Consider the following 24,813-nt stretch of genomic DNA (forward strand, 5'->3'; position numbering starts at 1 on the left):
CGTGCTGAGTCCTGTGTTATTATGAACGCCCAGCTGGCCATGGCGAGGGCACCAGCTCACAGCTGCTGGGAGAATCCTCTCACCAATCTTGAGGACCTCTGACCCCTCACCCACAGCTGGTGGTCATGCAAAACGGTGCGACCTCTCTGGAAAGGAGTCGGGCAGGTCTTCAAAAAGTTAACCATAGTGTTACCATTTGTTGTTGTTTAGTGGCTCAGTTGTGTCTGAGTCTTTGCGACTCTGTGGACTGTAGCCTGCCAGGCTCCTCTGTCCTTGGGGCTCTCCAGGCGAGAACACTGGAGTGGGTTGCCATTTCCTTCTCCAGGGGATCTTCCTGACCTGGGGATCAAACCCCCATCTCCTGCATTGGTAGGTGGGATCTTTACCGCTGAGCCATGCTGCTGCTGCTGCTAAGTCGATTCAGTTGTGTCCGACTCTGTGCGACCCCAGAGATGGCAGCCCACCAGGCTCCCCCGTCCTGAGATTCTCCAGGCAACAACACTGGAGTGTGTTGCCATTTCCTTCTCCAACCGCTGAGCCTTAGGCCCTAGCAATTCCGCCCCAAGAGAACGGAAAATCTATATTCTCACGAACACATGTACAGGAATCTCAGCAGCAGCATAGCTCAGGATACCCAAGAAGCGAAAACAACCCAAACGGCCATCCACTGGTGAACAGATATGAGGGAACACTATTCAGCTGTAAAAAGCAATGCGGCTCTCACACAGGCTTCAGTGCAGATGAGCCGGCAAATCAGAATGAAGGAAGCTAGACGCAAATGGCCACACACTATGCGATTCCATTGATGTGAAATTTCTAGAAGGCAAATCCACAGAGGCAGGGAGCAGAGGTGGTCTCCAGGGACACAGGAGAAGGAAGGAGTGGGGGAGGGTAATGGCTAGGCGGATGGTGCTTCTTCTGGGGGTGATGAGAGTGTTCTGGCATTACAACCTTGTGAATAGACTAAAAAAAACCCCTCTGATCACGTTACTATTAAGATATATATGAGATAGATAACCAACAAGGACCTGCTGTAGAGCACAGGGAACTCTGCTCGATGTATTGTAGCAGGGCAGTCCGGTAGTTAGGACTCCGGGCTTCCACTGCCAGGGTCTTGGGTTCAATCCCTGGTTGGGGAACTATGATCGCGAAAGCCACATGATGCAGCCAAACAAACAAACCCCAAACTAATAACCTATAAGGGAAAAGAATCTGTAAAAGTCTCTATATATAACTGGGTCACTTTGCTGTAACCTGAAACTAACGCAACGTTGTAAGTTAACTAGACTTCAATTTTTAAAAATGGCTAAAAATAAATAAGTAAAAGCACTATGGGTCTTGGAAAAAAAAAAAAAAAGAAAAGAAATCCTAAAGTGGATAAACCTAAAGAAAACGAAGCCTGCCATCAGGTGCCTCCCGCCTTCCTGCTCGGCTTCCACCTGTGAGGTCGCAGACTGGTCCCGAGATGATTTCTGGAGCTCTGCGCCGTCCCATCCGCTTCCCAGAAGGAAGGCAGGAAAAGACGAGAAGGCAGACTCTTGGCCGAGTCAAACCACTTTCCGAAGCCTTCCTGGACAGCCCCCACCCCGCCCTAGTCGTGCTCACTTACATCTTATCGCGACCCCTGACCGCAGAGATGACTAGGTCTCCTCTGGCTCTGGAGCCAGCTGGGTGCGTTGCTGCTCCAAACAAAAGCAGGCTTCTTGTGTTTGAGGAAGGATGCAGTAGTGATGGGCAGGCAGTTGGCGGTCTCCGACCCAGTCTCCGGCCACCCACATACAGAGTCCCCGTGCCTGGAACACACTCCCAGGCTCCCCTCGGATGAAGGTCCAGAGTCTCAGGGAGGCAGATCAGCTTTGTCTGTCCGGCTTGGGTGTGCCTCTGGGTGCTTTGACATTATATAAATACAAACACAAGCTCTCCCTCTCTAGCTAACCCATGCTGGTGGAGATGGAGCAGGGCCATTGTAATACTGGTAATTTAGAAACAAACCTCCCACGTGGGAAAGAGGAGAGAGAGAAGCACACTGAAGTCATTGGGGAGGAGAAGAGATCTTAGGTACAGATCTGGAAAATCTGGGAACCTGGTTCTAGATTTTGGATAAAATGCATTTTTTATAAGCACCGTGGTCCCTGACACTGCAAGGCGGAGGGCTTCTTTCTGGGCCTGTGTCCTTGGATAACCTTTGGGAAGATGCCATTCTTGAGATGGTTGTCAACTTCAAAGCCTGTTGGCATGAGTTTAAGGACACAGCGGATATTTTCGTGTGTTGAAAGTCACAGCAGGTCAGCCACAGGGTGCCTTTCGCAATATAATTCTCTCTCTTTTTAACAATTAATTAATCGGTATTTCTGAGAAGGCAATGGCACCCCACTCCAGTACTCTTGCCTGGAAAATCCCATGGATGGAGGAGCCTGGTAGGCTGCAGTCCATGGGGTCGCTGGGAGTCGGACACGACTGAGCGACTTCACTTTCACTTTTCACTTTCATGCATTGGAGAAGGAAATGGCAACCCACTCCAGTGTTCTTGCCTGGAGAATCCCAGGGACAGGGGAGCCTGGTGGGCTGCCGTCCATGGGGTCGCACAGAGTCAGACACGACTGAAGCAACTTAGCAGCAGCAGCAGCAGCAATCGTTATTTATTTTGGCTGTGCTGTCTCTTCATTGAGGTGTGGGCTTCTCTAGCTGCGGTTCGAATTCTCAGTACTTGCTGCACGTGGGATCTCAGTTCCCCGACCAGGGGTCGAACCCATGTCCCCTTCACTGAGAACATGAAGTCTTATCCACTGGACCACAGGGAAGTCCTAACAATATAATTCTGTCTTAAATGTAAAAGGTTCATTTGTGCAAATAACTCTTTCAAGGACGGTTAAAATAGAAGTTAGAACTGACTTCTACTATGCTTACCCCTGTTTTCTCACAGAACAGAGGAGTCAACTTGATACTTTGTGAATGTCCTCTTGCATCCCTTTATCCGAACCATCTTTATGAGGTCAGTTTTTCTGCCTCTTGCAGGGAAAAAGGGAACATGTTATCTTTCCAAGGCTATTTTCACCAGCTGTGAGGTTAAGCATCAACATTCCAGTGCTAGCATTGAGAGAAAACAACAGGCTTGAGAAGTGAAAAAAACCTTCACCGTGGAAAAGAGAAGGGCAGAAGAGAATTGTAATGAGTAAAATATAAAAATGCCTGTACAGAGCCAACGTCTACCTATGAGACAGGCCAGGTACACCGTCTCAACAGCTCCTGGAGGCAGAGATGAAGAGATTAAGCCTAGGTCCTAGATCAGACCCCACAGTTAGGAAGTGACAAGAGACAAGATCAAATCTAGGAATGCCTAAACCAGAGCTGGAATTCTTATCCATTGTAGTAGAAAAGAATTTGTTAAACAGAGGTTCAAGTCTAAATGCAGCAGTCAACCTAAAGATGGCTAACAAAACTCACAGTGGGAGCATGTCCCATAGGAGGTTGTGTGGGTTGAGCAGATACTCTAAATCGTGTCTCCTGTAAATAAAAATCATAAAACTATAGACATATTTATATCACAGCTTACAGACACAGTGAACACAAGCTTCCAAAAACAGTATACACTGGGCTATAGACACAACCACAAACACACACATCACAGTTATGCACAGGTCGGGAAGATCCCCTGGAGAAGGAAAGGGCAACCCACTCCAGTATTCTTGCTTGGAGAATCCCATGGACGGAGGAGCCTTGTGGGCTACAGTCCATGGGGTCATAAAGAGTCGGACACGACTTCACTTTTCACTTTATAGAGACACAGAGAACCAAAGACACCCTAACAACATACACACCATTCAAGCTGCCTGGAGAAGAAGGTGGGTGTATACGTTGAATGGGAAGTGTGGGATTGAAGGACTACATATCCCCAAAGCCACCCCAACGGCTATCCCTTTTGTATCCATCCCAGTGGTCTCCAGACTTCACGGGATCTGTAGTTTATTTCTTAGCACAGGCCCAAGAACTTTAAAGTGGGTAGAGCTGATCTGACATTCCTTGGAAAACAGAACTCTTGCCTCTGTATTTCAGAGCCATTCTTTGTGATTTTCGGAGAAGGCAATGGCAACCCACTCCAGTACTCTTGCCTGGAAAATTCCATGGACGGAGGAGCCTGGTAGGCTGCAGCCCATGGGGTTGCTAAGAGTTGGACACGACTGAGCGACTTCACTTTCACTTTTCACTTTCATGCATTGAAGAAGGAAATGGCAACCCACTTCAGTGTTCTTGCCTGGAGAATCCCAGGGACGGAGGAACCTGGTGGGCTGCCATCTATGGGGTCGCACAGAGTCGGACACGACTGAAGCGACTTAGCAGCAGTAGCAGCTTTGTGATTTGTATAGGTCTTTTCTCTGGTTTCGGAGTGCTTGCTTCCTTCCCAATGAGGATTAAGGTGCAGAGTACTTAAGATGAGGCTCACATCGTGCTTTATGATGTTATGTATGAGTCAACTCGCCCTCCACGTCCATAAAAAGTCCTCGCCTTGGACTACAAATCCCAGCATGGCTTGCGAGGACGAACAGCCCGGACTACATTTCCCAGCCTGCTCCACGTCCCAAGATGGTAGCAAGTAGAGGGGAGGGCCGGTGAAGGCTCTGAGGAGCTGTTATTGCGGACCCTGCCTCTTGGGTTCCCTTTCTGATGTAATCCAGGGGTTCCATCAGGGACTGGGGGTGCTTTGGACCAACCGTGCCTTTAGGGTCGTGGCCCCCAGTACTACGTTTCCCAGCGTGCCCAGCGGCCGATTGCCGTGACCTTTGTACCGTAATTTTTACTTCCCAAGGTGCCCTAGGCGGTCACCCAGGGATTTTCTTGGTGTAAGGGTTGCGGACTCAATTTCCCATGGTATCTGGCGTTTCTCAGGACCTAGGGAATCCATTCATTTATTCATTCATTCAAAATACTGTTCCCGATCGCGTTTTATTAGGTCTTGGCAATGGGAACAGGGATGCACACAGACGACAAAAATCCCTGTTCTCCTGGGGCTTATTTCTAGTTGAAGGGATAAAACAAACCCAAAATAAGTAAATCACATGGTATGAGGAAAGCGGTAAGGTGTATGGAAAAATTAGTTCTGTATTTTTTAGGACTCCCGGGCTATCAAGTCCGTTTCCCGCTTGGGTTCCTTGATACTCTGAACTACATTTCCCACATGCCCCGGGGCACATCTCCGGCCTTTAGACTCCATTTCCCAGCACCCCCAGGGGGCATCCTCTTAATCAGATTTCCTTTTGAAACCGCTGAGCCGCGAATTTCCCAGTGTACCTCGGGGCAGATCGAGGCCGGAATGTGGCCGAGACAGATTTCCGCTTGTGGACTCCACTTTCCAGAGCGCCCCGCGGCCTTCTCTGAGGCTGTTGCCACGACCTCTCCCGGCTGCGGACTCCATTTCCCAGCGCGCCCCGGGGCGGCGTGGTGACGTTGCGCGCCGGGCGGGGGCCGGTAGATCCTTGGGCGGCGCGGGGCTGGCGGCAGTTCCCGGCGGCCCGGGGGCGGGCGGTGGCGGCGGCGGCGGCAGCTTGGGGCTCGGTCCTTGGCGCTCGCTCGCTCGCTCGTTCGCTCACGGGCGGGCGGGCGGCGCGATGTCGGGCGAGGACGGCCCCGGGGCGGGCCCCGGGGCGGCGGCAGCAGCGGCCCGCGAGCGGCGGCGGGAGCAGCTGCGGCAGTGGGGGGCGCGGGCGGGCGCCGAGCCGGGCCCCGGGGAGCGGCGCGCCCGCACCGTGCGCTTCGAGCGCGCCGCTGAGTTCCTGGCGGCCTGCGCGGGCGGCGACCTGGACGAGGCGCGCCTGATGCTGCGCGCGGCCGACCCCGGCCCCGGCGCCGAGCTGGACCCCGCCGCCCCGCCGCCCGCCCGCGCCGTCCTCGACTCCACCAACGCCGACGGCATCAGCGCCCTGCACCAGGTCAGCGCCCGGGTCTGCGCCGCCCGGAGCACCCTCCCTCCCCTGCCCGGAGGCACCCCGGCCGGCCCTGCTCTGAGCCGTCCCCCTTTCCCTTCTGTCCCACCTGGGGCTCCCCTCTCCCGACCCTGAGCCTCTGGAGCTGACGTTGGCTTTTGCCATTCTGAGCCGCCCTTTCCCTGGCCCCGAACCGTCGCTGCCGGCGTCAGCTCGGTGCATCCCTGTCTTGTCACTTCGCGGTGCTCTTTCCCGACCTTGGGGGCTCTCTGCTAGTCTCGCCCGTGCGATCGCCATCCGTGCCACCTCGACTCTGCCATCTAGTGCTGGGCCTGCCTCTTTCCTGAGTCTGTGCCCCTTGCAGCCCCACCGGTGCCTCCTGTTCCCCCATAGGTACCAGTGCCCCACCCTTCCACCCCCAGCAGCATAGCATCGCCGTCCTCCCTGCCTGTGCTTTCCCTGCCGCCCGGCCTCTCTGCGTGGGGCCACCTCTGTCATCCCCGGCCCGTGCCATCTGTTGCTATCTAAGGGTGTTCTTTCCTGAGCCCCCGCCTTCGAGGCTCTGTACTCCTGAAGTGAGTGCTTCCCTTGCCCGGGTCAGCTCAGGCCGTCTCCCCTGCCCCCATTCACCCTCATGTCCTCCGTCATTTCTCCTTCTCGGGCTGTGCCACCTCTTGCCTCCCAAGGCAAGGCCTTCTCTCAGGGGTGTTTCTCCTCCAGGAACCTCCTCTCTCCCTCTCTCTCCTGTTGCTTTGGCCAGGTCTGCATCATCACACCCCCCTTTTTTTTCTGGGCAGACTCGAAGCACCCACCTCTTCCTGGCTTTGGACCGCCTCTCTATCCTCTGGTCACCTTGCATTCTCTGCCCGGATACCCTCCTGTGGATCTGGGCAGCGCCCCCCTCCTGCAGAGTGTGTCGTCTCTCCCAGCCCCGATCTTGTCACCTTCTCAAGAGATCCAGAGCCAGGTTACTCCCATCTGTCCACAGCCTGGGCCCTCGTGGCTTCCCCAGACGCGCTGACTGCTGCCTTCAAGCTGATTCTGTTCCAGAACCAGGCCCACCATAGGCCCCACTACCAGGGTTCTCTCTGGTTCGGGGTGCTCCTGTGACCCCCCCACCCCCTTTCTTCAGTGGGGCCATCAGGCACAGTTCACAGAGGACCCCCTGTCCCCGAGGCTGTCTCCCTCCTAGTCGCCTCAAATTGGTCCAGTCCCCAGCCCTCTCTTCCCTGCCAGAACCCCTGGGGTTTGGTTACTTTGGGACCCAGAGAGGACCCAGGGAAGGGAACCTGGGCAGGGAGCAGGGGGCTGGGGAGGAGCCGGAAGGGGCCCACGTGCCAGGTTCCCAGGAGGAACTGCAGCTCAGGAGGGTAGGCCAGTCCTGAGTTCTGATCTCGGCTCCTCAAGTGAGTGGCTTCGAATGCGAGTCTTTTCTCTGCGCCTCAGGCGTCTTGCCTGCGAATGGGCTGGCAGGGCCACCCTGCAGGAAGTACCTGACGTCCAGTTGGCGGTTGCAGCCCTTGGTCCAGGTGCCGTCTCTCACCCCCTCGCCCCACCCCAGCACCCCCAGGCCCGTGCCCTGCAGAGGCCGCAGTGTTCTCTGGGTCACCCTCCTCCCTCTAGAGGAGGGTCCCCCTTCCTGAGGCCCCGCAGGGTCTCAGAGCTTGACATGCCCGGGGCAGGGGCCTCAGGTTTCCGAGTCCCTTTCCTGCACCGCTGTCCCTGCCCCGGCTCCCCGGGACCTTTCTGAAGGCGTTCCTGGCCCTGCCTTTCAGGCTGGGCTGCGCTCCCCAGCCTGTCCCTTGGCCCAGACCCTGCCCCGCAGAAGGCCACCCCTGTCAGTCAGTGGGGTCCCGCTCGCCTTCCTGCTATAGGCGAGAGGAACTCACTCGCCACGGCTCTGCCAGAGGCCTGGAGGGGATTAGGGCATCCATCCGAGGCGCAGAGAGGGGGAGTCACCCAGCAGGGCTTTGGGTCAGGTCTGGGTGTTTGCTGACCAGCTTGTGCCAGCTTGCCCAAGACTGGCCTCGTTTTTAGCTCCGAAAGTCCCAGGTCCCAGGAAACCCCCGGACAGGCAGGCGGGATAGTTGCTCATGTTGTCTGGGTGAGTCCGGCAGCCGTGGTTTCTGTTCCCCCTGGAGCAGGTCCCCTGGCGTCAGCTCCCTGCTCTGGCTGTGACCCCAGGAGGTCTCACATCCCAGCCCCTACCCCTCGACAAGGTGACAAGGCCGGTATAGGCTGCCTCATCCCCAGATTACCTGGTAATTAGTGACTGGGGTCTGGGATAGGAAAGACTGTGAACCAGGATTCTTAGGTGTAAATAGGGAGGGGGTCGGAGAGTCTAGGTCCCCTGGGTCTGAGGGGGGGAGGGGCGGGGGGCCTGGACCCCCAGGTCTGAGGAGGAGGGCAGGGCCTTGGACCCCTGGGTCCAAGGGAGGAGGGGCGGGGGGCCTGGACCCCCAGGTCTGAGGAGGAGGGCGGGGCCTGGATTCTTGGTCCCTGGCGCCCAGGCCGCAGGCATCTTTCGCACGGATGCCTGTGCCCGTCCAGGTCCTTGAAAGGGAAAGGCCTGTCTCCCTCCTTGCCCCCCCTCTCATCACCATGGCAACCGGTGGAAATAAACGGCGCCCAGAGTTCATCCCGTTCCCAGGGCATGTGTGGCCCCCCTTTCGCAGCCTGAGTTTCCATGACTTCATGCTCTTGGCCCTCGTAGCTTCCTCCCCCTGCTCCAGGCGACTAGCCGTGGAGAGGTGAGGGAGTCGGAGGCTAATCTCCCCTGAGGACCCGGGAGGCCAGGTCCACTCCTGTCCCTCAGCCCTGCTCAGGCCCAGTGCCCACTCCGTGTTCGCACGCGTCCCGGGGGAAACCCTTTCTCGCCCTGGCCTGCTGTGCGGCACGGGCGAGGGCTTTGGTCTCCTGGTGCTGGGATCTCTTCTTCCATCAGAGAAGACCCTGACAGCCCTTGGAGTGGGGAAGGCGCCCGTGGACGCCCCATGATGGGGCACCCTGTGCCTCTTCTCAGGCCCCAGGCCTGGGCGCACCTTCTCTCAGCCGTCTCTCCCAGTGTTGGGGTCCTGCCCGGGACCCTCACCACTGCCCCCCCCCTCCCAGGTTCGCAGGGACCTGGTGACCCTAGCAGCCCCGCATGGCCTTGGGCCCCAGGGTCCGCTGTCTTCCCACCAGGGACACGGCAGGGCTGTGGTCAGCTCTCCTGGAGAGTCTGCTGGGTCTGAGGAGGAGAGCCTGGGTCTCTTCCCTTGGGTTCAGCTCTGGGGGCCCATCCTCCGTGGTGACTGGGGTGCGTCTCGTGAACAGGCATGGTTCAGGATCCCTACAGCTCCTCTCCTCTCTGGCCAGCTCCTCCTCTCACGGTCGCCAGTGAGCCCCAGAGGCCTGCCTGGCGTGGCCACCGGGAAGCCAGGCTGTGCAGGGCTGGGAGGGTCCCGCGGACATGGTGCCTTCCAGGACCCTTGGGGTCTTCCTCCGGATCCTTGCCCGGTCGGCCCTGGGTCCCCCTTGAGGCCCTGGCAGGGTCCTGCCTTGCCAGGCACGCAGAGGGGTCCGGGATGGTGAGGGTGACCCCCCTGCCACACCCCCCCCAGGCCTGCATCGACGAAAACCTTGAGGTGGTGCGCTTTCTGGTGGAGCAGGGCGCCACGGTGAACCAGGCGGACAATGAGGGCTGGACGCCCCTACACGTGGCCGCCTCCTGCGGTTACCTGGACATTGCCAGGTGAGGCGGGGAGGGTGGGCGGCCCGCTGGGCGTGGGGCCCGGACCCCTCCGTCCTGACCGCGGCCCGCCCCTGCCTCCCCAGGTACCTCCTGAGCCACGGGGCCAACATCGCTGCAGTCAACAGTGACGGGGACCTGCCTCTGGACCTGGCCGAGTCCGATGCCATGGAGGCACTGCTGAAGGCGGAGATTGCCCGCCGAGGTGGGCCTGGGGCGGGGCGCAGGGCTCCTGCCGCTGGGGCCTCCGTTGCCAAGGACCCGGACCCCAGGGTCTCAGTGTGGCCTGGACCGTTTAACCGAGAAGTAATTGAGGCAGGGTTTGGCTCATCTCGGGGTGACTGAGGAAACTGAGTTTGGGGCTTGTCCTGGGTGATGGTGGGTCTTCTCAGGAGTTGTGCTGAGGGGTGGGGGGCAGTGAGGAATGCTGAGTCTTCTGGGGGTCTGGTCTGCTGTACTCAGGATCACTGCGCCCCAGGGTCATTAATAGGGGGCCCAGGACCCCCTAAACTCCCTGCCTGGCCACGCTCAGTTTTCTAGGGGGAGCCTGTGTGACTTGTAATAGGCGCCCACCTTCCCGCGCTCCCTCTCACAGTCGCTGATGACTAGACCGTGGGGAGGACTCGCCCGGCACCACTCGCTGGGGGGGCCACAGGTGGGAGATGGTGAGCACCCTCGCCCCGTCACCAGCGTGGTTTCTGGGTGACCATCTGCTCCTCCGAGTGGGTGTGGTGGCCGCGCCGCATCTGTGAGGAGGTGTGAGGGTGGGGCCAGGGGGTCTGGAGGGCCATGGGGGAGGCGTGGGGAGGCTGCTGAAGAACGGCCGGGTGTCCCAGGCGATTCCCAGCTTGGCTAGGGTTGGGAGGGACGAGGCTCCGCCCTGGGCAGGTGTTGGTGGCCGCAGGAATCCCGCGGGGCGCGAGGCGCTGGTGGGCGAGCCGAGTTCCGGAGCCTTGGTTTGCTTCAGATGTAGGGAGCGAAGCGAAGCAGAGACAGAACCGGGCTTTTCCTGCCTCCGCTTCTCCACGTTTTCACCTGGACAACTTCACACGCTGAGCCGGGTTTCACTAGCAGTCTGATGAGGGCAGCCTCCGCTGAGGCTCACCAGGGTTTTCAGCAGCTTCGTGTAGATACAGTGTCCGAGTGTGCGCTTTCTTCACCCTTTAGACACGTGCGGGCTCGTGTTTTCTGTTTTGTCTTTTTAGCGTGGTCATACTAAAGCTTATGTGTCCGTGAGCACATTGAGTTTGGATGATTCTGATCAGGCTCAAAGAAACCCCGAGCCCTGGGCTGCGACCCCCGACCTCCCCTCCCCCTTCAGCCCTGGGGGCCACCCGTGGGCTTTGTGTGGGGGGTTTGCCCATCCTGGACATTTTCCGTAAGTGGAATCCTGAAGTGTGGACTCCGAGTTTCCAGCTTCTTGTTGTGATCGCTTGTGCGCCCTCCCTCTCCGCGGGGGTGGACCTGCCCAGTTTCCCTCCCCCGGCCCCGCCTGCCGCCCGCACCAGCCTTCACCCCTCCCCTGTTTACATGGCCCCTCAGCCTGGACCCGACTGCTCTGTCAGTTCTGCAGGTTTGGCAGGAACTTGCCAGCAAGTTCTGCAGGGAGACAACTCCGTCCGCCCTGTTATTGGTGATGTTAACCTTGAGCCTCATTCAGAGGACGCCAAGGTGACTGCTATGGAGGCCTTCTTCCCTTTGTTGTTAAAAAGCAGCCTGCAGGGCGATGCTTGGAGGCCACCGGGCCGGGTGATCTCTCAGGCCTCCTGTGTGTTCCTGCCGGAATTGCCCAGAGCTCTGATCACCTTCTCACCGTGACCCGTTGTGCCCCTCCTGCGGGCCGAAGGTCGCGGGGGTGGGGGGGCGGTTGGCTTGTAGGACCGACCAGGCACAAAGGCCTGTGATGTTACTGGGAAGACTGTCCGCTGCACTGCTGGGGGTGGGGCGCAGCTGCCTCTGAAATCCGGAGGCCTCGGTGATGTGGCTCCACGGTGCCTGTCTTGACATGAGGCCTCAGTGGACTGTGGTGGGCAGAATCTGTGCTTTACCACACTTTTAAGAGGAAGACAACCATGGGCCTCTGTAACTGAAGTCTAGGAGTTATGTGGACTTCAGGCGTGGCTTGATCCGGGGTGCAGACACAGTTGAAAGCCTTCTCCCATCTCCCTGCTGAGCTCTGTGCTGGCTTCACTCCTAGGCTGCTTCTCTCGGTGAGGCACTTAGTGTGGCTCCTAGCAGTGCAGGCTGACACCCCGGCGGAACTGGAACTAGACTTCTCAGCAGCCCCAGCCCCAGCCCTCTGCCCTTAGGGCCACCCTGGTCACAGCCTGCCCTGAGCCAGTCGTGTGGCAAGAAGGACGGTCAGGCCTGGTGACGCAGCTGCCCGTGGAGCCAGGCTGTGGGCTCCTCATGTTGGAGCCACATCGGGTGAGCGCAGGGGTGAGGACAAGCAGGGAGGGGGCCTGGACGCTGGCAGCTCCAAGCGACAGCCCCTCCCCAGACACTGCTCACAGCCTGGGCCGCAGGGGTCGGCCCGAGCCCAGGACCTCCTGGCCAGTTTGCTCATAAGGGCTACGGTCAGACCCACAGGGACTTGGGCTGGAAGGAATCCCAACATTAGGACAGGGATGCTGGCTGGTTACTCTCAGAGGTGGGCAGCTTTGACAGGCAGTTCCAGTCCTGGCGAGGCCCAGCCACGGCGCTCTTTTCTCTGGCTGGCAGGCACACGGGTGATTCCAGCCTCCGTGTGAACAGCTAGACGGACGGCATGGAGGTGATTCCATCCTCTGTGTGAACAGCTAGACGGACGGCACGGATTGTAGCTGGAGATCCTCACTCCCAGTGCTCCAGCAGTTCCACTCCTAGGTCACCCAATGGCACCCTCCCCGTCGAGCTTCCCAGTGTTGAGAGGCTGTCAGTTCAGTCGCTCAGTCCTGTCCAAATCTTTGCGACCCCATGGATTGCAGCACGCCAGGCTTCTCTGTCCATCACCAACTCCAGAGCTTGCTCAAACTCATGTCCATCGACTCAGTGATGCCATCCAACCATCTCATCCTCTGTTGCCCCCTTCTTTTCCTGCCTTCACTCTTTCCCAGCGTCAGGGTCTTTTCAAATGAGTCAGCTCTTTTTTTTCTGTTCAGGTGGTCAGAGTATTGGAGCTTCAGCATCAGTCCATCCAATGAATATTCAGGGTTGATTTCCTTTAGGATTGTCTGGTTTGATCTCCTTGCAGTCCAAGGGACTCTCAAGAGTCTTCTCCAATACCACAGCTCAAAAGCATCAATTCTTCAGTGCTCAGCTTTCTTTATGGTCCAGCTCTCACATCCGTACATGACTACTGGAAAAACCATAGCTTTGACTAGACTGACCTTTGTTGGCAAAGTAGTGTGTCTGCTTTTAAATATGCTGTCTAGGTTGGTCATAGCTTTTCTTCCAAGAAGCAAGCGTCTTTCAGTTTCATGGCTGCAGTAATTTAGGAGCCCAGAAAAATAAAGTCAGCCGCTGTTTCCACTGTTTCCCCATCTATTTGCCATGAAGTGATGGGACCGGATGCCATGATCTTAGTTTTCTGAATGTTGAGCTTTAAGCCGCCTTTTTCACTCCTCTTTCACTTTCATCAAGAGGCTTTTTATTTCTTTTTCACTTTCTGCTGTAAGGCTGGTGTCATCTGCATATCTGAGGCTATTGATATTTCTCCCGGAAATCTTGATTCCGCTTGTGCTTCATCCAGCCTGGCATTTTGCATGATGTACTCTGCATCTAAGTTAATAATAATAAGAAGAAGTGAAGTCGCTCGGTCGTGTCTGACTCTTTGTGATCCCATGGACTATAGCCTACCAGGCTCCTCCATCCATGGAATTTTCCAGGCAATAGTACTGTAGTGGGTTGCTATTTCCTTCTCCAGGTTAAATAAGCAGGGTAACAATATACAGCCTTGACGTACTCCTTTTCCTATTTGGAACCAATCTGTTCCATGTCCAGTTCTAAGTGTTGCTTCTTAACCTGCATACAGATTTCTCAGGAGGCAGGTCAGGTGGTCTGTTATTTCCATCTCTTTCAGAATTTTCCATAGTTTGTTGTGATCCACACAGTCAAAGGCTTTGCATAGTCAATAAAGCAGAAGTAGATGTTTTTCTGGAACTCTTTCGCTTTTTTTGATGATCCAGAGGATGTTGGCCATTTGATCTCTGATTCCTCTGCCTTTTCTAACTCCAGCTTGAACATCTGGAAGTTCACGGTTCATGTATTGCTGAAGCCTGGCTTGGAGAATTTTGAGCATTACTTTACTAGCGTGTGAGATGAGTGCAATTGTGAAGTAGTTTGAGCATTCTTTGGCATTGCCTTTCTTTGGGATTGGAATGAAAACTGACCTTTTTCAGTCCTATGGCCACTGCTGAGTTTTCCAGATGTGCTGGCATATTGAGTGCAGCACTTTCACAGCATCATCTTTTAGGATTTGAAAAATAGCTCAACTGGAATTCCGTCACCTCCACTAGCTTTGTTCATAGTGATGCTTGCTAAGGCCCACTTGACTTCACATTCCAGGATGTCTGGCTCTAGGTCAGTGATCACATCATTGTGATTATCTGGGTCGTGAAGATCTTTTTTGTACAGTTCTTCTGTGTGTTCTTGCCATCTCTTCTTAGTATCTTCTGCTTCTGTTAGGTCCACGCTGTTTCTGTCCTTTATTGAGCCCGTCTTTGCATGAAATGTACCCTTGGTGTCTCTAATTTTCTTGAAGAGATCTCTAGTCTTTCCCATTCTGTTGTTTTCCTCTCTTTCTTTGCATTGATCACTTAGGAAGGCCTTCTTATCTCTCCTTGCTATTCTTTGGAACTCTGCATTCAGATGGATGTATTCTGAGGGAGCTCCTCATTCAGTTGAGAGAGTGAGGGTGGGCTAACACCAAATCCAGAAGAGATCAATCAGTACTCTGTAGAAGAGTGATCTGTGATAGGGAAAACTGCCAGGGGGGTATGCAAAAGAGTGGGTGTGGACATTAGCCATTAAAACTTTATTTACAGACATAGGCTGTGTCCAGAAGAGGCAGATCCACAGTGTCAGGAAGTGGGTTAGTGGTTATCAGGCTCTGGGCAGGGACTGCTTGATGGGGTAAGAGGTTTCCTTTTGGGGTGATGAGAAAGTTCAGGTACAGATAGATAGGGTTGATGGCGGCACATGGCGAATGTCCTAAAAGCCACTGAATCGCACGTTTGGTGAAATAGATAAACCTGTGTGAACTGAACAGCTTGCCTGCACGCACAGATGCTGGTTTGCCCCCCTCCATCAGGAGTTCTGTTAATAAACACGGGCGAATCTCCACAAAACGCAAAACTGCAGAAGGATGCCTTTGAACAGGCAGGACACTAACTGTGGCTGCAGAAGAAGGTCTGCAAACCCCGCCTTTCCCTGCCCGCCAGGCGCCTGTGTCTATAATAGGACTGAATGTAGGTGATTCCCTTTAAGGAGGTCGGGCGGGAGGGGCTGGGTCTCTGAGTCCCGGGTACTTTCCTGGCCTGCGGGTGAGCCCTCACCAGCCAGAACTTCCTGGAATAGTTCCCCTGGGAGTCCCTCAGCCAGGGCACCCTGAGGCAATCCCAGCGGAGTTTAGTCCCAGTGCCCAGCTGCCATACCTGGACAAACTGGGGCCCCTCCATGGACTGGGGCCCCTGCATAGCCTGGGGCAGGGTTTACAACCTTGTAGTAAGGGTGTGCCAAGGTTCCTGCTCCTGAAAGCAAATTCTTGAAGGCTGTTAGCTCCGGGGCCCCCTGGTACTGCTGTGAGCCAAGCGCCGAGTACGCGCTTCTCTGCCCGCACTGTCCAGTGGGAAGCCAGAGGCAGCCACACGCATAATCAAGGATTTACAGGAAGGCGCTTTAAAAAACAGAAACAGGTGAGGTTCACTTTAGGAACATGGTTTACTTAATCCGAACGTCCAGGGCATTGTCATTTCTGTGTGCAATCAGTGTAAGGAACTATTCGTGAGCTGCTGCACGTTCTTTCTACGCTTTGAAATCCTGCATGTTGGCGGTCTGCAGCCTGGCTCAGCAGCTGCTCCGTGGTTGCACGGCTGCCGACCACATGCAGGATGGCTCCATCCTTGGCTGCACGTGGGCAAGTGAGCAGTTCCGCAGTGGGAAAAATAGCAGACAGGAACAAAGCTCCCAGGAGGAGCACACAGCCCTTAGAGGAGATGCCCATTTCTGACTGCCATCTCGACCGCTCTTAATGGGCAAACCACAGATTCTCAGTGATGGTTGGAAGGGACTGTTGCGCCCTCAACAGGGCTGCCTGTTTTCGATCCAGAATCGACTTCTGTTTCATGTAAAGCTTCCCCTTGCCCTCTCGTCGGTGAGTTCAGAGCACTTTTCCTGAAACCGACGAGAGAGGAAGCATGCTGGCCCCTCCCCAGATGGCGCAGGGGGTGGCTGGTGAGGGTGTTGTTGCCCCAGTGGCCTGGGCGTCCTCAGTGGCTTCTGCTTGGTTTGTCCTCTTGTGAGTGATGAAGGTGACAAAACACAGGAAGATGCCGGGCTAAGGGCCGTATCCGTAGTGAAAGGGGAGGTGAGACCCGAGATCCCCCAGCCCCCAGCAGGGACCCCCAGTGCAGTCCACGGCTGCCCGCTTGGGAAGTGACAGTGCTGACCCCAGCTCCCCTGAGCCCCCGGGGAGCACACGGGCCAGGTGCCGCCCTGGGTCTCGCGGGGGGCCCGGCTCCCCTGAGCCCCCAGGGAGCACACAGGCCAGGTGCCGCCCTGGGTCTCGCGGGGGGTACCCCACCTCTTACCGCTTCTGGTCCTCCCAGGTGTGGATGTGGAGGCAGCCAAACGGGCGGAGGAGGAATTGCTGCTTCACGACACAAGGTGCTGGCTGAACGGGGGCGCCATGCCCGAGGCGCGGCACCCCCGCACGGGGGCCTCCGCCCTGCATGTGGCCGCCGCCAAGGGCTACATCGAAGTGATGAGGTAAGCCGGGCCTCATCCCCTGCCCCCGCACCCAGCGCCCTGGTCCCTTCTCTCCGTTTTACGCCTTCCTGAGGGTTTCGTCTGTTCCTGCCCCTTTCTCACTGTGCAGTAAAGACATGCGTTTCCCTCCAAGTACAGCCTTAGCTGCACCCACGTCTGGATGTGCAGGCTTCTCACTGCCCTTCAGTTTAAGACAGTTTCCAGGTTGTAATCTTCTTTGACCCAGAGATCATTTAGAAGCATGTCGTTAATTTACAAATATACGGGGTTTTCTAGTCACGGTTTCATTAGAGCCGTGCCTCCTCTTATTGCACTTTGCCAATAGTATTTTCCTTTTTCTTTTTTAACAAATTGAAGATTTGCAGCAGCCCTGCATTGTCAGATGACGGTGAACGTTTTTTAGCAAAATAAAGTATTTTTTAAGTTACATACATTGGGTTTTATTTCACACATAATGCTATTGCACACTTAATAGACTTAAGTTTTCCATGCACTGGCAAACAAGAGCAGTTCACATGACTCGCTGTATTGCAGTAAAGCCAGCTGGTTGGAGCTGAACCCTCCATACTTCCTGAGTCCACCTGTGCTCATTTCCCAGCTTAATCTCACTGTGGTCCTAGAGCAGGTTCTCTGTGAGTCCTAATTTTTGAGATATGTCAAGGTTTGCCTCACACCCCAGTCAGTGTCAGCCAGGAAAGAAGTGTGTTGTCAAGGACAGCGCCGTATATAGGTTATTAGGTCAACTTTGTACTCATGCTGTTTAAATCTTCTGTATCCCTAGTGATTCTTTCTTTTCCCATCTGCTGCTTCTGTCAGTTGCTGTGAGAGAATGTGATAAAATGTGGTAAAATGTCTCACTACGCCTGTGGGGCTTTCCTGTTTCTCCCTGTCTTTGTGTGTTTTGTGTTACGGATTTTAAGGCCAGGTCATTTGGTGCATACATATTTTAAATTGTTGCCCTGTACACTCCCTTTCTCTCATCCCCACATCAGTCTTGTCCCATTTCTGACCGCCTCACCCCTTCCTGTCAGAGTAGCTGGTTCTGCTTCTTATCAGGCTCCCCTTATATTTAGTATGACAATGGAGTTCCGGCGAATCCCTCTATCTCTGCTCACTTCTGTGTTAATGAATTTTTAGGAAGGTTTTCTGGGGGAGCTCTCTGGTGGTCTAGTGGTTAGGGTTCTGGGCTTTCACTGCTGTGGCCCAAGTTCAGTCTCTGCTCAGGGAACTGAGATTCCGCAGGCAGCACAGAATGGCTGGAAAAGAAGGGAATGTTTTCCAGTAAGGAACTTAAGATGACCCCTGATAGCTTGGGGCTCATATCCTGGCTGTCTCCTCTAATTTGGAGGTAGGGTGCCCCATCCTCTGTAGTTCCAGTGAAAGTCCCAGGTCCTATATTATCTGGGCACCTGTTCATCCCAGGGCTGATCCCTGTGGCAAGGAGGATGGGACACTGTGAATGGTCAGGCCTGGTAACATGGCCAGCCCTGGAGGCTGTGCCCTCTTCTGCCCGTGACTTCCCCTCCTGAGTCTCAGGTGGCTGCTTCAGCTCCTGCCATTGCATCTGCATCCCAGGCAGCCAGCAGGAAGGGGGGCCAAATGAGTGAATGTCTGTTTCTTTTAAGAGAACAATCCAGAAGTGATATACACACTTAGTGCTGACATCCCCATTTGCCAGACCCTACTCAGCTGGCCATTCCTAGCTATGAGAGACAGAGATTCCAGATCCAGTGGTCCATGGTGGTGGTGATCTCCCGGGAAAGAACCCTCTAAGCCGGGGTTCCGTCTTGGCACTGGCGTTTGGTCCCGATCCGTCCTTGCTGGGGGGCGGTCCTCTGCGTTGTGGGAGGTTTCGGGGCATCCTCAGCCTACCCACTGGTGCCCCCGGCACTGCCCCTACGTTGTGACGGCCAGAAACGTCTCCAGACGCCCCCTGGCGGCAGCGTCGTCCTGGCTGAGAACTGCTGCCCCAAGCCAGTGGGCTCCTGGAACCCTGCCGCCCCCACGCCGCCCCTCCTGGGGGGTCTCAGCCTTTCTCTGCACTTGGGCACTGGGGAACACCCTCCTCCACCTCCGCTGGGGCTGTCCCAGCACAGGGGAGGTGTCAGGAGTTGAGCCCTGCAGGTTCAGGGAGCAGGGTCCCAGAGGCCACCTGATAGGCTGGGGAGGGGTCAGAGCCCGTGGCAGAAGCGTCTCCTTGGTGAAGGGCGCCTCAAGGCCCAGGCCTGTTTTCGGCCCTGTCACAGCTGGTTCTGACCATGCCCCCTAGCCCCGAGCCCCTGTCTCGGCCCTTGAACCCAGACCTCCCCGGCCCCCAGGCTGCTCCTCCAGGCTGGCTACGACCCGGAGCTGCGTGACGGAGACGGCTGGACGCCCCTGCACGCCGCGGCCCACTGGGGTGTGGAGGATGCCTGCCGCCTGCTGGCGGAGCACGGCGGGGGCATGGACTCGCTGACCCACGCGGTGAGGGCCTGGCCTAGCTCCTGGGGGCCGCAGGGCGGGAGGGCCTCCACCTCCGCCTACTCCTCACCTGCCCTAACCCTTGCCCACCCAGGGGCAGCGTCCCTGTGACCTGGCGGACGAGGAGGTGCTGAGCCTGCTGGAGGAACTGGCCCGGAAGCAGGAGGACGTGAGTCTCCATCTGCAGTCGGGACCCGGGGCCTCCGCGAACCTGGGGAGCCGCCCTTCCCCAGCCAGTGACGGGGCCCAGCGGGGAGCTGTGATCAGCGGCACCGCTGGGCATCTCGGGGTGCCGATGGAGCTGGTCATCCCTGGGATGTCCCCGCACCAGCGCAGGGCCAGGCCTTGTCACTGGAAAAACTCAGAAGGAAGGGGCAAACGGCTGGATTTGGGATCTGAATCCCAGCTCTGCCCTTCATTTGCTGCGTGAGCTCAGACCAGTCCGGTAGTCTCTCCGGGCCTCAGGAAAATGGGCAGAATACTAAACAGCGTGAATGGTCACGCTTCATGAGTTACGCGGGCTGTTACCTGGAACACGTGTTGTGCAACGAGTGGCGTATATGTTACTGACCCAAAGCATTCAGAACCCACCTGTCTCATAGTGCTCTGAGGTAGCAGGAATCATCTGAGGCCTCCCGGGTCAGATCCCTGTTTAAAGCTTGGCCGCGGCGACATTGAGGGAGAAGGTGGTGGTTTCGGCTTGGTGGACTGGAGGGGCGGCTCACCCACGTGTTGAGGGAGCCGCACTGTGCAGAGGCTGGGGGAGGAACCAGATGGTACCTGGAGGGGGGTGCGGGGCAGGGACAGGGGCAGACCCCAAAGGGCCTTGAAAGCCAGGCAGGAGCAGGTGAGGGGGCCAGGGGCCCCCGGAGGGTTAGTGGGTGAGGCAGGATTTCTGGGCGCTGAGGGCACAGATGAAGCCTGGGGGCCTCTAGGGGACCTGCAGCACTTGAGGTTTGCTGAGAGGAGAGGCGGAGCCGTGGGGCCGGCTCAGGTGTGAAGACTCAGGCGGAACTGGCCGAGAGCAGCCGTGGGGGAGGCAGCTGTGTCCGGGTGTGCCGGGGGTCCCCGGAGGCGGAGGCTCCAGGAGTACTCACTGGAGACCCAGGGCGCTGTGCAGACGAGTCCAGAAAGCACCCGGTCCACCCCCCAGCACAGCTCTGTGTGGGACCCAGGAGGGTCTGCCCGTCCTGCCCCCTTCCCAGCAGCCCCTTCCCCCTTGCAGCTTCGGAACCAAAAGGAAGCTGCCCAGAGCCGGGGCCCGGAGCCCCAGGGGCCCTCCAGCAGCAAACACCGAAGGTAGGGGGTGGCGCCCTGTGGGAAGTGGGCTGGAGGCCCCCAGTGCTTGGGCCCCAGCACCCACCCTCCCCTTTCCACCAGGAGCTCCGTGTGCCGTCTGAGCAGCCGCGAGAAGATCTCCCTCCAGGACCTGTCCAAGGAGCGCCGGCCCGGGGGGGCAGGGGGCACCCCCATCCGGGACGAGGACGAGGGAGAAGAAGCCCCCTCAGGTGAGGGGCGGGGGGCCTGGACCCCCGGGTCTGAGGGATGAGGAGGGGCTGATGCTTCTTCTGAGGTCTCCGTCTTCCCACCCCACAGAGCCACCCCCTGCAGAATGCAGAGCCCTCAACGGCGTCTCCTCCCCACCGCCCTGTAGCCCTGGGAGCCCCGTGGTGAGTGGGGGCCTGGGGGTGGGGCGGGGTTGCCCCAAGCCTGCTGTCAGGGCCGCGGGGTGGAGACCGCGGGCCCACAACCCTCTGGGGTTCCTGCGGCCTTTCCCTGGCTGTTCCCGTCCCCGGCGGTAGTTTGCTGTGGGCCTTCTGGGGGCAGCACGTGAAATTCTTGAGAAGAAGGGCCCTGTCGTGGTAATGGAGACCTTTCCCTTCTCCAGACCCCCGAGGAGGCCCCCTTCTCCAGGCGCTTTGGCCTCCAGAAGACTGGCAGCTCTGGGGCTCTGGGGCCCGCAGACTGGCGCGGGGCTGAGGGCGCCCCGGGGGCCGGGCTGCAGCGCTCCGCGTCCTCCTCGCGGCTGGAGGGTGCGTCCACTCAGGTGAGCGCTGGGGGGAGGCCCGGGGAGCAGACCCTGCCCAGCGGGGAGAGTAGCTGCCTGTCTCCTCTCTCCGCAGGGCCGGGAGCCCCGTCTTGCCAGAGTCCCCCCAACCCCCTCCCAGAAGGTGCCGGAGCCCTCTTGCCCGTGAGTACGGCGGGACAGCCTCTCCGGGGTGGGGGGCAGGTCGGGGTTCCTGTCTTGTACCCGGGGTTCTCTGGGGTCCGCTCCCTGCCTCCCACCACTCCTGGCCTCAGTTTCCCTTTTGGTGCCGCAAGTAAAAGCGCCCAAGGCTGCGGTGTTCTGGCTTCCCGGGGGCCCCTGCCCCCTTTCCTGCCCTCCTCTCTGACTCTGGCCCTGCGCTGCGACCAACCCCCTTCACACCCACAGGGCTTCCTTCCTCCCGCTCAGGTCTGTTTAAATGTCAGCTTCTCTGGGAGGCCCACCACCCGCCCTGCGCGCACCCCCACAGCGTGCGGGCACACCTCCGGGCTTCCGTCCTGGCTCGTTTTTCCCCAGACTACTTTATCCTCTTGACATTGTGTGACCCTGTCTTCTTGTGGTGACTGTTCATGTTGCATCGTTTCTGCTCAGATCTGACTCATGGGGCAGAGATTATTCGTTTCCTTAGCTTCTTGCTTTGTGTGGGTGCCCGCCACGTAAGGCGAGCTTGAGTAATACTTGCCGATTGAATGAATTCACACAGGTCTGAGATCTCCAGGCCTCCTCCTCCCTTGGGTAACTCCACTCCTCCCCCCAGGACCCCCGAGCCCGAGTCCCCGGTGAAGCCCAATGTCCCCGTAGCCTCCGCAGCGCCCCCAGCAGACTCCCGGGACCGCCGGAGGTGAGGCGAGACCCCAGCATTACCCAGGAGCCCCGGGGCTGGTGGGGGTGGACCTGGGGGAGCTTGTCCCAGGGCCCTCTGGCCGAACTCGACTGCCCCTGGGGGTGTCGGCCATGGGACAGGACAGGGTCCAGAGGAGCCCTCTCTGAAGTCGGGCCCCTCACTCAGGACCTACCAGATGCCAGTGCGGGACGAGGAGTCTGAGTCTCAGCGGAAAGCGCGCTCTCGCCTCATGCGCCAGTCTCGGAGGTCCACGCAGGTGTGGGAGGGGACGGACCCCGGTCTGAGGGAGGAGGGGCCAGGGGCCTGGACTCCATCCTGAAGGGGCTGGCCCCCCCACCCCGACTGCCCACTCCTCGTGCAGGGTGTGACCCTGACGGACCTGAAGGAAGCAGAGAAGGCCGCAGGAAAGGCCCCGGAGGCCGAGAAGTCGAGCGTGCAGAGCCTGGTGAGAGGGGTCAGGTGATCGGTCAGTGGGTGGGAAGAGATGCCCTCATTCTCTGACCCCCGCCCCTCCCCACAGGACCCTTCCCGGCGACCCCGAGTCCCCGGGGTCGAGAGCACTGATGGCCCAGCCCAGAGAGGTGAGGCTGGTCTCTGGGAGGTAGTCCTCCTGGCCCGCGTCCGGTTTTCCTGGGGGTCGGGCCCAGGGACCCCTTGTCCAGCATTGGGCTGATTCCTGCCCCTCCCCCAGCAGAGGCGCCCGACGGGCAAGGGCAGGGGCCGCAGGCGGCCAGGGAGCCCCGCAGAGTCGGCAAGGAGTGGAGGGGCCCTGCCGAGGTGAGGGGTGGCGCCCGGCGGGCCGCGGGTGGGCCTGGGGGCGGGCCCAGCTCCCCTCCCCGCTGAACCCCACCTCCGCCCGCAGGGGGAGGAGGCGGAGCCGGCGCCGGCCGACCGCAGCCCAGAATCCAGGTATGGGGCGGGCAGGCCGGGTCTGGGCTGTCGTGGGGCCGTGGGCGCCCCATGACGGCCTCCCCGCCCCCACCGCAGCACTCCCGAGGGCGATCCCTCATCCCGCAGGCAGCGGGACCTCAACCCAGACCCAGAGCCGGAACCGGACGAGCCGGACGGAGGCTTCAGGAAGGTTCGCGACCCCACCGTTAACTGAGCCCCCGTCAGTTGGCTTTGTATCCCTGCCCTGCCGCCCCCTGCCCAGGGGCCCTGCCTGACCCACCCGCGCACTCTGCGCCCTTCCGGCCTCAGCCGGGCCGCAGCCACCCACCCCACCCCCGCAAGCCTGCCGCGTCTCTGCCGGCGAGCCTGACGCCCTGTCCCTCCTGGGCCCGCAGCTGTACGCCGAGCTGCGCAGTGAGAACGAGCGCCTTCGCGAGGCCCTGACCGAGACCACCCTGCAGCTGGCGCAGCTCAAGGTGGAGCTGGAGCGCGCCACGCAGGTGAGGAGCCGGGGCCTTGGAGGCGAGGGGGTTGGCGAGGGTGCGGGTGCCGGCTCCGGGTCTCCGGGAGGGAGGACCAGCCGGAGCACCCAGGGCGGAGGGACCCGGAAAGGCTGGTGGGATCCTTGCGGGGAGGAGTCTGGGCCACTGAGGGGGCTGGGGGCGGGGCCAATACCTCAGGGGTGGGGCCCGGGCCCGGAAGGGCCGGGCGGTTCGGGCCCGCAGTGAGTCTCGGCCCCGGCTGTCTTTACCCTCCTCTACTGGTTTCCCCTTACGCCCGTGGCCGTGCGGCTGCTTGTCTGACCCCTGCTCTTTTTCTGTCCTCCCCAGAAGCAGGAGCGCTTTGCAGAGAGGCCTGCCCTTTTGGAGCTGGAGAGATTCGTGAGTAAGGCTAGTCAGGGTGGGACTAGATATGTCCCGGCCTTACGAGCCCTTACGGTCTGGAGGAAGAGGTCCGCATTGACCTCTGCCCTTTGCTTGCCCCTCTCCGCCATACTTGACCCCCCAGTTCCCTACCCCGTCCTCACCTTCCCCTGTTTATTCCAGGAGCGCAGGGCCCTGGAGCGAAAGGCAGCCGAACTGGAGGAGGAACTGAAGGTGAATGCTAGCAGGGAGCTGAGGGCAGAGAGCCAGCCAGGGTGGGCCGTGGGTTCAGCCTGCCCAGGGCCACCCGGCTGACCCGTCTTCCCACCTCACAGGCCCTGTCCGACCTCCGGGCTGACAACCAGAGGCTCAAGGATGAGAACGCAGCCCTGATTCGCGTCATCAGCAAACTCTCCAAGTGACTCCGGAGGAGCCCCTCCCCCGCACCCGTATTTATACAGCTGCTTCTGCCACACGCACCCCTTCCCCCGCGTGAGCACGAGTGACAGGGCTCCCGGGGGAGTCTCCGAGAAGCCATAACCTCCCCTCGGGCCCTCCAGGCTGGGAGGGGAGTACAGAGAGCCCAGGAGCCAAGGGGGGGCCATCAGAGGCCGGGATGGAGGCGGGAGGCCGAGCCAGGTAGGGGGACGTCGCTGAGCAGGGACTGGGGCTGAGCGGGACCCGGGAGGGACCGAGGACCAAGAAGCACCGAGACCAGGAACCAGGACCAGAGTGGCCGCCCAGAGGTCCCCCTCTCACGTGTGATGTCACCCTCACCACCCCTCCCGCCCCAGAACAGGGATCCGAGAATGTGCCAAGAGCCCCGCCGGCCTCGGCCAGGCGGGCCTGTATATAGGGTCCGCGTGCAATAGGGAGGGATGTCTTCTATTTTTTGCGGCCCCCTCCCCGCCCACCGTCCGGGGCAGGGGGAGAAGGTATTTTCGAGACAAAGCACAGGCACCACAAATAAAAGTCGTGAAGTTGCCACTCAGTGACTACATCCTTGGCTGGAGGCGGGGCCCCGCTTCCTGCTGATGTGCTGCAGCTGTGCGTGACCAGACCACAGGACCGAGCGGGTGGGGTGCTGAAGGGCG

The 24,813-nt window shown here is 58.7% G+C and overlaps 1 protein-coding gene and 1 long non-coding RNA gene across 6 annotated transcripts; one reads left to right on the forward strand and one right to left on the reverse strand.

The window, feature by feature from the left end:
• The first annotated feature begins 4,928 nt into the window (after positions 1-4,928).
• Positions 4,929-24,706, forward strand: PPP1R12C (protein phosphatase 1 regulatory subunit 12C). 4 transcript variants are annotated; one of them, XM_086354510.1, is made up of 22 exons: positions 4,929-5,924; positions 9,521-9,651; positions 9,735-9,853; positions 16,455-16,614; positions 18,933-19,077; positions 19,169-19,243; positions 20,300-20,373; positions 20,455-20,582; positions 20,671-20,744; positions 20,963-21,121; positions 21,198-21,265; positions 21,825-21,962; positions 22,131-22,221; positions 22,327-22,410; positions 22,486-22,546; positions 22,657-22,742; positions 22,828-22,874; positions 22,953-23,046; positions 23,252-23,356; positions 23,687-23,737; positions 23,903-23,953; positions 24,055-24,706. In XM_086354510.1, exons 1-22 carry the CDS (start codon positions 5,604-5,606, stop codon positions 24,139-24,141), a joined length of 2,349 nt encoding a protein of 782 aa, XP_086210636.1. In that variant the 5' UTR covers positions 4,929-5,603; the 3' UTR covers positions 24,142-24,706. The 4 variants fall into 4 exon arrangements, with proteins under 4 accessions (XP_086210636.1, XP_086210638.1, XP_086210639.1 ...); XM_086354512.1 differs by having other exon boundaries at positions 22,660-22,742; XM_086354513.1 differs by having other exon boundaries at positions 21,879-21,962.
• Positions 17,030-21,752, reverse strand: LOC147354646 (uncharacterized). Of its 2 annotated transcripts, XR_015146517.1 has the most exons (3): positions 21,604-21,752; positions 19,666-19,831; positions 17,030-17,870 (listed from the first exon to the last, which is right to left on the reverse strand). It is a non-coding gene; the product is annotated as an uncharacterized LOC147354646 (long non-coding RNA). The 2 variants fall into 2 exon arrangements; XR_015146516.1 differs by lacking the exon at positions 21,604-21,752 and having other exon boundaries at positions 19,666-19,931.
• Positions 24,707-24,813: the final 107 nt, after the last annotated feature.

Source organism: Bos grunniens, chromosome 18 (assembly GCF_055505025.1).
Source record: "Bos grunniens cultivar Pamir isolate PY7600 chromosome 18, Bosgru_T2T1.0, whole genome shotgun sequence".
In the NCBI taxonomy this organism is placed as follows: domain Eukaryota; kingdom Metazoa; phylum Chordata; class Mammalia; order Artiodactyla; family Bovidae; genus Bos; species Bos grunniens.